The sequence below is a fragment of the Anser cygnoides genome, chromosome 5 (genome assembly GCF_040182565.1).
Source record: "Anser cygnoides isolate HZ-2024a breed goose chromosome 5, Taihu_goose_T2T_genome, whole genome shotgun sequence".
NCBI lineage: Eukaryota > Metazoa > Chordata > Aves > Anseriformes > Anatidae > Anser > Anser cygnoides.
Genome location: NC_089877.1, coordinates 26019002 through 26032849, shown reverse-complemented (window position 1 = coordinate 26032849; position 13848 = coordinate 26019002). Strand labels below are relative to the sequence as shown.

Below are 13848 nucleotides of genomic sequence, written 5' to 3'. Positions count from 1 at the left end.
TTAGCAGATTGTTACCATCTCAATGTTGCTGAAATCCCTAATCTCAGGTCAGCGTGAAGCTGCAGTGGTTACAATCCTGTTGCCTGATGCAGTGTGAATGGAAGTGCTTTCTGTCAGAAACATGTGGTCTCTTCAGTGGAGAGCCTGCGTAAATCCTGTGTAAATAGAGGGAGGCTAACAAAGGATGAGCCCCTGCAGCTCAGAGCATTTGGAGCCATTTGGAGGCTGAATTTGCTAAATGCTGCTTATACCGCCTGAAAAGTTGAAGAGAAAGGAGCATAAAATCCCTTCTTTTTTCTCTTTCTGCTCCTACCCTGGGGGGAGGGTGTTAAGGGCCAGGGAAGCCTGAGGTAAGCCTATGAAGACTGTTTTTTCAGTGCTCTTTTGAGTGTGAAAAAGGTGGCATGGGTCACTGTCCCCTCTTTAATGTCGGAAAACCCACACAGTTAGTAAATGTTGCATGTAAACTAAAGCATTTCATCCCTTCTCCTGCACTCCACGGCACTGGGCCATGAACTAGTCACTTGAAAATCGCAGAAAAATTTCACTTCAACATGTCCGGACAGTTTAGCACAGCAGGAACGTAAGAGAGATCAGTAATTAGCAGGTTGCTTTGCTGTTCCCCTTGTCTGCATTGGAACACTTTTTTCACCTGATGTGAAAAAATGTTGAATTGTAACTCACAAACCACGAACCTGCTGGCTATATAAAAGAGCTTAAAGTTTAAACCAATGTTTGTTAGTTTTCTCTGTCAAAAAAGCTAGAACAATATGTTGGCTTTTGAATATAATCAGTGAGAATTCTCAATTCACTTGACAGATAAGCATGAGCTTTAGACATAGACCACTAAGGGCACAAAAAAGCCAGCCTTTTTTCTTCCTTTTTTTTTTTTTTTTGGACAGAAAAATAATAAAAGGGGAAATGTGAAAGATTACTGTTCTGCAAATAATTTCTAAAGACTCATGTCACCAATTTTACAGCATCTATGGATATAAAAATAACGTATCTGGAATGTCATTCCTACCCTCAAGTAAATAATAAAATATTAGTAAATGCCTTTTGGAAAAAGATAAATTAGTGAACATAGTAAAGTGCCTATTCAGACACAGAAAATGAACAGTTTTTTATTGTCTCTTGTTGTAGATACACATTAGACACCAGATACCGTGCAACTCTTTAAGCCTTTAGCACATATTGCCAGATGGTAATAGAGACTTGCTCCTGACTGAGAAACTATGCTAAAATATGGTTAGACCAAACAGAATAGCTTTGTAGGTAATGTCTAATGGTGGCTTAAGTTCTCTTTGTTTCTTTCCTATTTGAATTTATAATAGTAATTAATGCCCAGTTTGTGCAAGATGTGTATATGAAGATCTTTGCATTATTAGCTCAAAGATTTTGTATGGTTTTGCTTTCCTGAAAGCACAAGATCTTCCAAAAGAACAGCAGAGAGAAGGGCAGCCCTTTATCTCCTGCCAGCTGCTAGAAGGTCTAAAGGATAACATCTGTAGTTGGAGAGGTGGTGGTGCTGTATAAATGAAGTCTCCCTGTTCCTTCTAGTGCAACAACATACAACCTTTGTTTCTCTCCAAGATATTCCCTGAAACCTTCATATGACAGAGCACCGTCAGACGTGTCTGGTATCTCAGACACACAAAAGGGGAGGGATTGCAGGAGGCTGACTGCAGCAGTTTACCTGAGGACATCCCATTACACAATGGGACAAGCGGTAGTTGAGCATGCAGGTCAAACTGGGATGTCTCTGTCAAGACTAAACAGCTTCTGATGGCTTTGTTCCACCTGCAGTCAATCCCTTCAGTAACCAGCACTGCTCTACTGGCAGAGCACTGTTGATGATGGCACAGCTGTAAGCTGAAATGCCCACTTGAACTTTGTGTTTTTTAAAGGCCCAGGTTTGTCATTCATAATCTTACCTAACTCAGTTTCCCCTGGCAGTAAGATGCAGTTGATAAGTGCTGCTTCTGGGATATGAGGAGGCTAAGCCAACTTCCATGAACAGTGATCGTTCAGATGAGGAGAGGGAAAAATAGAAATAAATAAATAAATAAATAAATAAAACACACACACACAAAAAATAAAAATACCACAACCAGCACTTCATTCAAAGAACTATGATGTGCTGAAGCTGTAAGTCTAAGTGATGATTTTAACAGGATGGAATGGAGATCAGGAATTGTCCTGAAGGGTCTTTGATTCTGGAACTGACCTTCTCTCTCTATTAGCCCTCCCTACAGCACAGACTGTCACATCTTCAAAACATACTCAAAACAGTTCTCTATTTCTAGCTTTTTGACAGTGGTAATGAATCGAATTTTTAAGACTTTTCTCTCGTGGTGGTGTTGATTTAGTAATAAGCTAAACGTCCTTGTTAACTATGGTTTACAATGCTTATGTCTTCAGATGGACACATAAGTAGAAGCAAATAATTGCAAATTGTGAATATAAGCATGCGTGCAGTCTCCTCTTTGTTTTGCATTTGTATCTACATATTCTACTCCATCAAAATACTGGACCAAAAGACTACAGCGTAGCTTTCTTAAAGTGAGTGCAGTGCACTGCAGCTTTCCTTTTCAGAATCCTTTAATGTGACTTTCATATTGCTTGTGCTATTTTTAGTAAAATGGTGAAGTGTCTTCTCCTACGTTGCCCCTGATTAGATATCCCTTCTCGTCTCTCTTGTCATTTAGCATGACAAACAATAAAACTATAAGGGAACTCTGATGATGAAGAAACTCAAACACTAAGTCCTGAAATGTATTTGTCTGGAAACCATTTTTTTTACTGCTCTGATTGTTATGGTGGTAATATAAACTATTTCTGGAGTTTGAATCTTGGTTGTTACCAGGCTTCTGTGCTTTGGCATGACTGGGATATCCTTTCCAAGTATCATTTTTGATTAGATTGGGAATCTGTTGTGTATTCTGTTCACAAATGATGAAAAGACTAGATGAGCAGCTTCTAAGCTGCACTAGCTTCATGTCTTTCTGGGCCTTGCTCTGTGAGGAACACAAACAAGGACTAGGACTGAGATAATACTGAGAGACTGGGGGACTGTCAAAAGGAAATTCATTGATACAACATGACTGGAGATGCCTTCTGTGGGACTGGATTCTGTGACCCCAGGAGTTCTTAGCTGTGTGAACACTGGACTCAGCAACCTAGTCTGCCCGAGGAAGTCAGTTTGCAGCAAGTTCAGTTTGAAATTACAGTGCAATGGAAACCCTACTCTGACTACTTCCACAGTATGTTTTAAATAAGTGGTAGTCTGCTTTGCTTTCAAAGCAAAATAATCTATCTTGTGGGAAGAAACCCTCAGCATGCTAAAAGTGTCTGCACACAGAGCTAGCGTGGAACTTCCTGCTGTGTAAATAAGACCTCCATCTCCAGCCTCCTCCACAAGCACTTCGCCTTGAAGAGAAGGTCTGTAAGAAACCCTGTGTAGGTGCTTTGCAAAGAGTCTTGTATACTCTCTCCATCTTTCATAGGGGTTATTGAGACTGTTATACAGCACTGGTAGGATCTTAAATAAGTTGGGTAATACACCTGAGTCTACTGACTCGAATCCGTGTAGTCATTGACACATCTACAAAGAGAGTGCCACTTAAAAATTCTCCACTTTTCCAGAGCAGTGATAAGGTTTTGCAGTCACTTGTACTCTTTGCACAAGAATAAATGAGTGAACAGTGTCTAAAGCATGAGAAAGTCACCCTCCATGTTTTTTGCTGCATTGTGAAAGAGAAAGCCAGGGGGCCAAACTCTAGGCTTAATTTCCCGACTGTAAAATTGGGTTAACTATGCTCATATAATTGCTATTTCCATACAAGTTAGGACTTGACTGTGCTCTTCTTACAAGATACTCTCCAAATCAAGATGTGAACAGTTCACAGAAGCAGAACCACTTGTAATGATGTTTTAAATTATTTAAATTTGGATTCATTCATGCAACAATCAAAACATGCTTAATCCGATATGCAATGGAGTGACTTTTGTGTCTGTTAATTTTATTTCACTTTTGATACTTTTTTTCTTCATTTGAAGTAACTAATGTTTTGTTGGGATAAGGCAAACTAGAATCAGGCCCTCCTTATCCAAGAAGTAAATCATTGCATCTTGGAAGCATCAGTTAAGGGCTACTTGTATGCTGTCTTGGAACTAGAAGCAGTATCCACTAATGTCAGCAGTTGTAGGGTTATTAAAGATATGACAATACAGCTTAACAGGATTGGGCCTGTAGTTCACCAGGAGCAACAAATCTTGCAGTGTGTATTCATCTTCTGAGGTAATTTGGAGGTACGATATTTGAATTTCCTTTCATGAGGTTGTGGAGCAGATTAAGGAAGCGCTGCCTCTTACCATTTTAACTGCTGATTAAGCTGGGAAGGCAATGGAAGCTTTAGGTGAACTTTCATCTCCTGGGCTGCTATTAGCTTTTTAAACCAGGATATTAACAACTCTCCAAAAGGTCTAAACACTGATTTAACATGTAGGTGACTCCTGCTGAGGATACTCACAAAGCAGAGAGCATGTATATAAGGAGGAACAGGAATTTGTCTGTATATAGAGCAAACCATTTTTTTTAGCATGAGAAAGGATGTTGCAGAAAGGAAGTTTTATAGCTGCACGCATCCTATGCATACACACACAGCTTTTACATACAGAGACAAAGATATCTTTATCCACACGACAGATAGACAAACAGACTGACTGACTTCAAACTTGCACTTTCAGTGTGGATTTTTTCCCCCCATCTCCGGGTACTGCTTTTCAAAATTGCCTGAGGCTACAGTACAGCACCTCAGATCCCCAAGGCCCATTGCCTGGCTCCTAATAGCCACTCTCCATCTGTGTCACATGAACAGCTGATGAGATAGCTCCAGTGTCTGTATTTTGGAGAGCATATCCACCCAGGTTAAAATGCTGGGGTTGCCAAGGAGCAGTCAGAAGCCATTAGTGTTTGTGAGAATTTGCCTTGCAGCAGTTCCTTGGCATAGTGGAAAGTAAGTGTGTGTGTGTGTGTGTGTGTGTGTGTGTGTGCATGCGCATGTGTGTGTGTGCTAGTGTGTGATAGAGAGGAGTGGGGTGGAACGGGGAGGGGGGGAGCGGGAAGGAGCGCTTTCTAAATAACCAACATCTTACAAAAGTGAGCAGTTGGTTACAATATATAGGGCTTCCGTAATCTCTTTGATTGGTTTGCTGTGATCCGGCTCTCCTTTTTCTGTCATTAATGGAAACAAACAGAAAAGAAAAGAAGCATGAGAAAGAGCGGTGACTTCGGGGTCTTGCTCTGGTGTTTGGGCAGATGGAAAGGAGCTGCTCTGCCTTGGGGCAGGGTGGTTGTAATGAAGTGGCCTGTCAGTCTGTAAATAGTGAGGGTCATCTCTTCCATGTGATGGAGGGTATCACATTGCAGTGAAAATGGAAATGTCAATAAAATTAATCTGCCAGCTCTTTGCTGTGGCTTCTCTGTCTCTCTGGTCCAAGAGGGTTGGTTTTTCAGAGGGGAGGTAGTGGAAGAAGGGTGATCTGGCACAGGAGGGAAGACAGAGCTGAAACGCAAGTTTTGAAGCAAATGGGCTGTATGTAGCTGCAACGTATTTCGTTTAGTAGCACTATGGAGCTGGACGAGGCTATAGGAATTAGCTTGTGAATCTATAGCATTCCTCAGGAAGCTATGGAGCGTCTAGCTCAGGCTACATTGAGCACAGAGTTTATTGTTTTAGGCTTTCTTGGACAAGGTTTTTACTTAGCATGGGATTTATGGCATTTACTGCTAATGAATGTCTATTCTTAAATTACAAAAACCACCGTCTCAGCACAATTCCCAGATGTCCTTCCAGGACCTCGGCTTCTTAAACACCAGCAGGGAGCATAAACTCTCCACTTCTCTGTTTTCCTCTTTCGTGTGGCTCCGGGCTAATGATGTGTAAGGAAAACACAGCAATCTATAAAGTCTCAGTGCTGTCCCAGTATTCTTCATTTATTTTGCATTTGATTATGCCACAAGTCGGATCTTGTTTCTTTCCTTTTTTTAAAGTTATTAGTTCAAATATTAATGTAGGAATATGGCATATATTGCTGCTCTTGATTGATGCCTTCCCAAAAACAGGAAGACGTGCTCGTATGAATTTTAAGAAAGTAGGGGTCCTGCAATGCCTTGCCAGAAGAGTTTTTCAGATACATAATTTAGATGCCCTCCAGGCAGGCTTTCAAGGCATTTTTGCTGGAGGGCAAGAAAAAATAACTATGACTGTTAAAAGTAAATGATTTTTGCTAATGCACAATTAATGCCAGGGAAAAGCACAGAAGAGAAAGATGTTGATGGAAAGTTCTGATTAAGTGAGAGCTCTACCTTGATGTGCATCTTTTTTTTAATGATAATAATCACTGATGCAGAGATGTAGAAGTTTTCATGTCATGCAAATGCCGTATGCAGGGTCATACTAGCTGTACGTGTGTGTGCGTGCGTATGTATGTGTTAGGGGTGACACTTCTGGGGAGGGGCTCATCTGACAGTGTGTTATGTGCACTGAACAGTGACACAGTTACTGCCACCTCTGCAGAGGGCCTCGAATATATAGACTACAGAACATTTAACTTGATTACTTATAGTACGTATTCAGAATGGTTGTAGGGATGCATTTACAGTGAATGGGTTTTCCTGTGGCAGGTTTTCCCACATTGAATCCTATAATTGACAAAGAGCTATTGCACTATGTCAAGCACACGATTATAATTGAATTAATGATATATGCATGTGTGAGACAAAATTAGTATTTGGAGAGACATGGTTTCTAAGTTTTGCATATTTGTATCAACATTCATATATAATGAGAAACTGTATGTTCTGATCTATCAGAACAAAATTAAATTGTAGTAGTATCTTGGTAATTAATGATACGTTCTGGCTTCTATATGTTGTTTATTTTTCTCTTGTTTTTCTCTTTGTTATAGGGGACGGTTTAGACAACAGTGTAGCCTCACCTGGTACAGGGGATGATGATGACCCAGACAAGGACAAAAAGCGACAGAAGAAAAGAGGCATTTTCCCCAAAGTAGCAACAAATATCATGAGAGCGTGGCTTTTCCAGCATCTCACAGTAAGTGGTGTCCAAAAACAAAATAGATTTCTATTCATGTGCCTAATGATGTTTATTCATTGTTATTAGAAATCAATTGTCCCCATAATTTTTGGACCATTATTAGGGCTCAATTATCTTTTTTTTTCCTAGTTTTTTTTTTCTTGGCTCTTGGAATCATGACAAATCTGAAATAAACATATATTTGTGTATATATAAATATACGTACATACCTAGAGAGAGAGAAATAAAGAGAGTACAAAGTCTTATCACTGAACAACACCTACATATAAAGTTTTTTGCTTTGAACTATTTAAGGGGGTTTCTTGCTTTAGCATATACAAAGCTCTGCTTTCTGGATTGTTTATTGTTGCCCTCTGTTTACATGACTTTCATACATGTTTGTGGCAGAGAGAAGCCTGATCTATGTGTTCTGACATACTGTGGGTTGTTAGGGAAGTCAAAGCAGCAGCTTGCAAACTTGTTGTATGTTGTTTTTGTGAGGAATATAGAAGGCTTACAGTTTCCCTAATTCTTCAGTTGTGTAACAGAGAGCAATAAACACTTTTTTGGTTTCTGTGCAAGCACATTATGTTAAATACTGTCCATACTCACATTTGGGGGAGAGAGATTAAATACGTGAAAAGCTATACTTTAAATGGGCTATCTCTATGCTCCCGCTTGCAATTGTTGGTGCAATGTGTTGGTGTTCTGTTGACTATTATAGCCTCACTTAGAAATCAAAATACAGTTCTACAGAAAACCTGATAACACTCTTTGTAGTTTACTTCGTGTAGGAAATAATGAAAACTGGTAAAATTATCAATTGATTTTCCTCTTCCTCTCATGGTAAAATTGTTTCTCACTTCATAACGCTTAAAATGCTAACAGTTATTAACTACTGCTTCTCCTTTCAAAGTTTTATAAATTTCCCCAGTAGCTGATGTTGGTTACAGTGTAATGATTTTGGGACTAGGTACCCTTTTTATTTATGATAGGGACTATTGAACTGCTCCGCTAGCAGCACAGCTAAAGGGGGGAGCAATAGATCCACATTTCTAAACCATCATTTTGATGTAAGGACATTAGTAGCAAACTAAGGTGCATTGATCTGGCCTGTGGGGTCAGGATTAGCTGGAATAGCCAGTGTCTCTGCTGGAGTAGTGGTTATTCCTGCCTCCCAGCTATGGCCATTTCAAAGGTCAGGTGCCCTGTACCCACTTGGCTCAGAGGAATTAGACAGAACATGAGTCTCTGGGCTGATTACTTAACCAAAGACAAAATAATGAGTCCTAAGCAAATACTGACTAATTGAAAGGGCTGTAAATCCATTACATATTGGTCAGGGATAATCAGGAGTATTTAATCACTTTTATCTATTCAGGAGCACTGAAGCTGCAACAGCAAAGCCCTGAACCTTGCCATGTGCTTATTATTCTCATCATTATCAAAATTACTTCACAGCTGTTCTTTGCTACATCACCTCAGCTGGAGATTTACTAACCTGTAAAATGTTTTTAATTTGGAAGTCGAGTGAGTGTGAGTGGAGGGTTTTTCATTTAGCTGTAGGGTATCTTTAGAGGAGTAGTTACAGGGAGACAGCAAAAAGCATGGCCACAAATAAACCAGTTTCTTTTGCACATGTTTCTGTGTTAACTCCATTTCCTCTTAAAAAATTTGTGATAACATGTTTTTTCTCCCTGCCTTCCTTTCTTGCATCCTCCTTGAAAACATCCAACACATGCTTATTAAACAGTCAATGAACTCTCACTTCTCTTGAGGAAGATCCTCTTGGCTTTTTGAAATCCCTTTTCCTTGTTTCTGTCCTCTCTCTCCTGACCCTCTACATTCCACATGAATTGAGGAAACTTGCCATCACTGGTGAGGATGACCTCACAAAAATCAAATTAAATGAACACAAAAAAGCCCCAACCCTTTTACCATCTAAGCTTTAATGAGTTTGCAGGTGTTGAAAGATTTACTGTGCTGTAATTCTCAGACCTGCAAACTGATAATGGAGACCCCTGACCAGTGCAATGTAAATTCAGAAAGATTCTTGCCATAAACACATGCAGAGAAGGAAGAGAACTCCTTTCTTTTAAAGATCTCGCACTTTTTCTCAAATTAGCTTGTCCATTCAAAGTGCAGCTCTGGCTGAGCCAGAACAGGGGAATCTGTGATGTACAATTTTATTGTTTCAAGTAAATATCTTTACAATGGTGGTCCATGATTCAATGTACATTCCTTCATTACTACTCTAACCTTATTTCAAATTGGTTTGTTCCTTCTTTGTGCTGTATGACCTGTTCTTGTATTACAATAATCCCCCGATGTACCCTTTTTTCTTTCTCTCTCTCTTTTTTTTTTTTTTTTAAAGAAACTAATTGAATTATCTCATTATTTTAGTTTGTTAAGCAAATGTATTTTACATCTCAGGATGTGTTCTTAAAGAAGGAGCTGCTTAGGCTTTGCCCCCTGAATGGGCCATTGGTACATTTTGACATTCATGCATTCATTAAGGAAGGAACATAAAAGAACTCTGGTTGTATTTTTTTTCAAACACCCAACCAGCATGGAGCAACTTTTCCATAAGCCACAGGGGTCTCTCTACATATGTTCTCAACTGCAAGCCATTGTCACCTATTCTGAATACCTCAAAAGGACAAATAAAATACTAAAGGCCAACTGTAGCAATTGTTAGCTGTTAGTCTCAATATGACAAAAATCATTAACCTCTGGTTTCCCTGGAAGGAGAAGCAGTGGCAGTCCATCTCTTATGGTGTGGATTTAACTTGAAATTCCTTTAGACTGCCAAATTCAAAAAACTCAGTTTTGTCTAATTGTATTTAGTTATGATTTTAAATAAAATGCTGTTTTTTCTTTATTCAGTCAGTTTGCAAACTCTTAAGGTAACTGATTTTAAAAATTGATTTGCCTAAGTGGCTTTTTGAAGAGACGGGCACTTGAACTCTTATGTAGAATAAATGTATCTGACAGGCTGTGTCTTTCAAAACAATTTATATCTCTGATCACAACTTCCATTTTGCAGTAACTTTAATTATATTTGAAATAGGATACACATGCATGTTTTTGTTGTTGGGAATCAAACGCAAGGAGTAAGAGCTTCTGTCAGGTTCTTGTTCACGTATCGAGCTCTGTCTTATATTTGGAATTACAACAGTACCGGAAGATGAAAGATCTGAGGATGAATTGGCTGGAAATGTGTATGCTTTTTCTGGATAATATCCAGTGTTTAAGAAAGTAGAGGAAATCCTAGTCTGGTAGTATAAGCTTTTCAATAGTACATAAAGATTACGACATCAGAAAGGTAAACCTGACATTAAGGCTGTTTTTATTTGAGTTCAAAGGTGGTTAAAGAAAAGAAACAGCAAGAAATCTGACCCAAGCCGAGAGTTTATTCATAGCTTTGGAAGACTCCTTTTCCTCTATGCCAAGGACTCCTTAGTACACTCAATTAGCCTCTCAGACATCTCTGCTTTCCTCCCTCAAGTGCTCCCCTATCTGCCCTGCAAAGAACATATTTGATCATGAAGTGAAAACAGGAAGTGCTCAAATGTATAGACACCTCCAGCTTACACCAATGTTGAGATTAGGATTTCTTACTAGCAGCTCTACAGAGCTTGCCCCCTCCTCCCATGCCCTTTTAATGGATAGAGGGCCTTTAAAATGTATGTACATAATCAGAAAAGAACAAAGTTATAAAGAAAGCAATTATACCATTCTTTGGATGTGTACCTCTGTAGTTCATCCTTCTCTGCAGCATAGTGTATCAAGAACTACACTTTTGCTATATTCAACATTTTTCCCCTTCTTGTACGGTACTGGTTGAACAGAGATGCATTTATTTTTTTGACACTTACCTGGGGAGATGCTATTTGTTAAAATTTTGTTTCGTTTGTTTCTGTACGAAGAGGTATATTGTAACTAAAAGTACCAGGAATACCAATGGTAGCATATAAAATATAAACATTTTATATGACACTTTCAGATTCCCAACTGAAGGTGTTTGGGATAACAACCCTGAACTCAGTGGAATTGGGCTGCCTTTTTTGTTTTTTCTTCGTTTTTTTGATAGCTGAAGTTCTGTCTCTAACATTTATCAGTCATTTTAGCCTGATTTCAACAATCTCCTGGCTAAAATTCTTGCTTTTTACAGTTTCTCGTATAGTAGATTTTGTTTTCACCTATCTTAGGGTCACACTAGAATAAGTTCTGTTGGAACATGTTAAAATGAATCAATCACAGCTTTTGTATTTACCTGATATATTTTTTTTTTAAACTTGCAGCATTCTAGTGGCCAGACAGAATAATATCAATAGTCTTACTGAAACAGATTTTTTTTTCTATATTTGCGTGGGTGTATCTGAGAATATAATGTATCTCTATCATATTTTAATGAATGGCTTACCAAGCCTTTTATGCAGGCAGCTGCTTTATGTATTCATTAAAGTTGATTGTAGAGACGAATGTCTTCAGCCAAACCCAATCCTGGCATTTTGGAGCAAACTTACAAAACAGCTGAAACCATTCCACCTTCATAAATATCTCCTCCCATATCCCGATTTTAGGAATAATACTTAAGGGAGGGTTAGGAATATAGCTTGCTATTGCATACTTACTATTGCAAAAGCATTCTGATGAACTGTAGTGCTTGTGTTGGGCCAAACAGTAACGTCCTGTATGCTCCCAGGGTACACTGAGGAGAGGGATGATGTCCTCTGGTAGTCCTGCAAAACTACCTGCCTGTGGGTTCACATGGCTGCTGTTTCCATTTTAGTGTGTTATGTAGTCAGGGAGTTGGAGGAGGCTGAGGTGCAATGTTACTCCGGGTTTGTGTTTTAGGTAGGCCTGTCTGTGTGCTGAGTTTACAACCAGGTGGGAAGTTGTCTACTGGTTTAGGACAGACCTCTTGTGCTGTACGACTGAGAAACTTATTGCCCAGGTCTGCAAAATATTACTGCGCCCATTTTTCAGCTGGGTAAAGTTTGTGAGGGGAGGTTAAATGATTTCCTCCAAGTCCTTCGCAAAAATCATGCTGAACTCCCATGACCAGTTGTAATATAGTCTTCAAGACCATGGAGCTGAGGATCTTTGCACCCAAAGTAGTGCTGGTGGCTCATCATCAGAGCTGGCCTAGTGGGGTAGAGCTGGCAGCTGCTGCTGGTATGCACTGTTATTGCTGGTGGTAGCATAGTACTGCCTCATGTCACTGGCATCCCATCCTGTCCCGTCTGCACGCAGTACAGCTTCACCAGGAATGCTCTGGAGAGTCAGAATAGAAAGAAAATGGATTATTTTTTTTTTTTCTCAAACTGCTACTTCTGCTCACAGTCCGAAAGGCGTAATCCTCTGACAACTTGTAGTCCTCGACTATGAAATCAGCTCCAAAGCTTCAAATTTAGTAACAGCCCGAACACTCATATACCTTTTAAAGACTATAATCTTAAAAGAAAAGGGCTGAGATGGGGTGGGGGTGGGGCTTTGTTTGTTTTAAAAATGGAATCTGAGATTAGATCTGACATTTCTACATCCACCCCCTACAGAAAAGGGAACCCAGGGTCATGGGGTGTGTGGGCCTCAAAAGCTAGCTTTGTCTCTGAGTGGTTAATCTAATCATTGTTACATAGACATCTGTTATTTCTTCTGAAAAATTGATGCTTTTGTGACACAATGATCCATCTATTTAGTACAACGGCCTGAGTAATTAAATTAAAAAAAGAATATTTTTGCTGGAGCATGTATTATAAAACTGCCATACCTCCCTGTACCAGCAAAAAGACTGGAGAGAGAAGGGAGAGGGAGGTGGGGAGAGGGAGCACTTTAAGCCCGGCATTGTTTTCTGCTCGCTTGAGGAAAACATCTGTGAATTGTTTGAACTGAACCTTACCAGGGACTGTCTGAATCTGTGTCATCTCTGTTTAATTTCAGGAAATGATGTCACAGTGCATTAAATAACAATGCTATGTGATTTATTTTTACTTGTACATGCTGTCCTAAGCATTTCTGTTACATGGCAGTGTTTTCAATTAACTGCAAGCTTTCAGTTTAAAAAATATATTCGATAATGCTTTTTTGGGCATGGATATTGGGAGGTTGGGCGTTTTAGGGGGTCACCAAGGTTCAGGGCTGTCTGAGGGCTCCAGGCCCATTTGTCATGTGCTTATTTGTAGTTGGGACTGGATGTCAGCACTCTCGTCACCCATGGCAACCTCCAGGACCGTTGGTTTGTTACAAAGCATGTCTGTGGAGGAAAAACTAAATATTCCCAACCTATCCGTCAAAAGACCTATTAGATAGTTATAGCAAGGCCTGCATACTGTAGCTTCTGCCTTTATCAAACTTTCTGCACTCCCCCTTCTTCTGTAAAAGAATAGAGGACATAAGTCAATTCTGTCTGCCATCTGTCGCCTTTTTAGCTGTTCCTCAAATTAAAGAGACAGTCCGAAATTTAAATAATCTGATAGAAGCATAGAAAGCCCGCGTGTAAATTGTTGTGTTTCCATTTCATTTTTAACTCTTCATTTTATTTTGAAGGGAGATCTTTATTGTGCTTCTTTGGAGATCAAAATATGTTGCGTGTTTCTGCTTCAAAAATAGCATTCTGAGAAATATTGGATTTGCAGTGTCACGGAGTTGTTATCTAATAAGATTCCAAGTTATATATAGGGTGAAATTCACACACACACACACACACAGAGCAAACAATCCGTGCACTGCAAATCCTTCAAAG

The 13848-nt window shown here is 39.4% G+C and overlaps 1 protein-coding gene across 13 annotated transcripts in view; it reads left to right on the top strand.

Annotated features, from left to right (window-relative positions):
• MEIS2 (Meis homeobox 2) overlaps positions 1 to 13848 on the top strand; it is a 173475-nt gene that overhangs the window by 45516 nt on the left and 114111 nt on the right. For all 13 annotated transcript variants that reach the window (XM_066997578.1, XM_066997577.1, XM_066997568.1 and 10 more), the window contains one exon: positions 6973 to 7118. In XM_066997578.1, coding sequence (XP_066853679.1) covers positions 6973 to 7118 — 146 coding nt within the window. The remainder of the gene's footprint in view (positions 1 to 6972; positions 7119 to 13848) is intronic.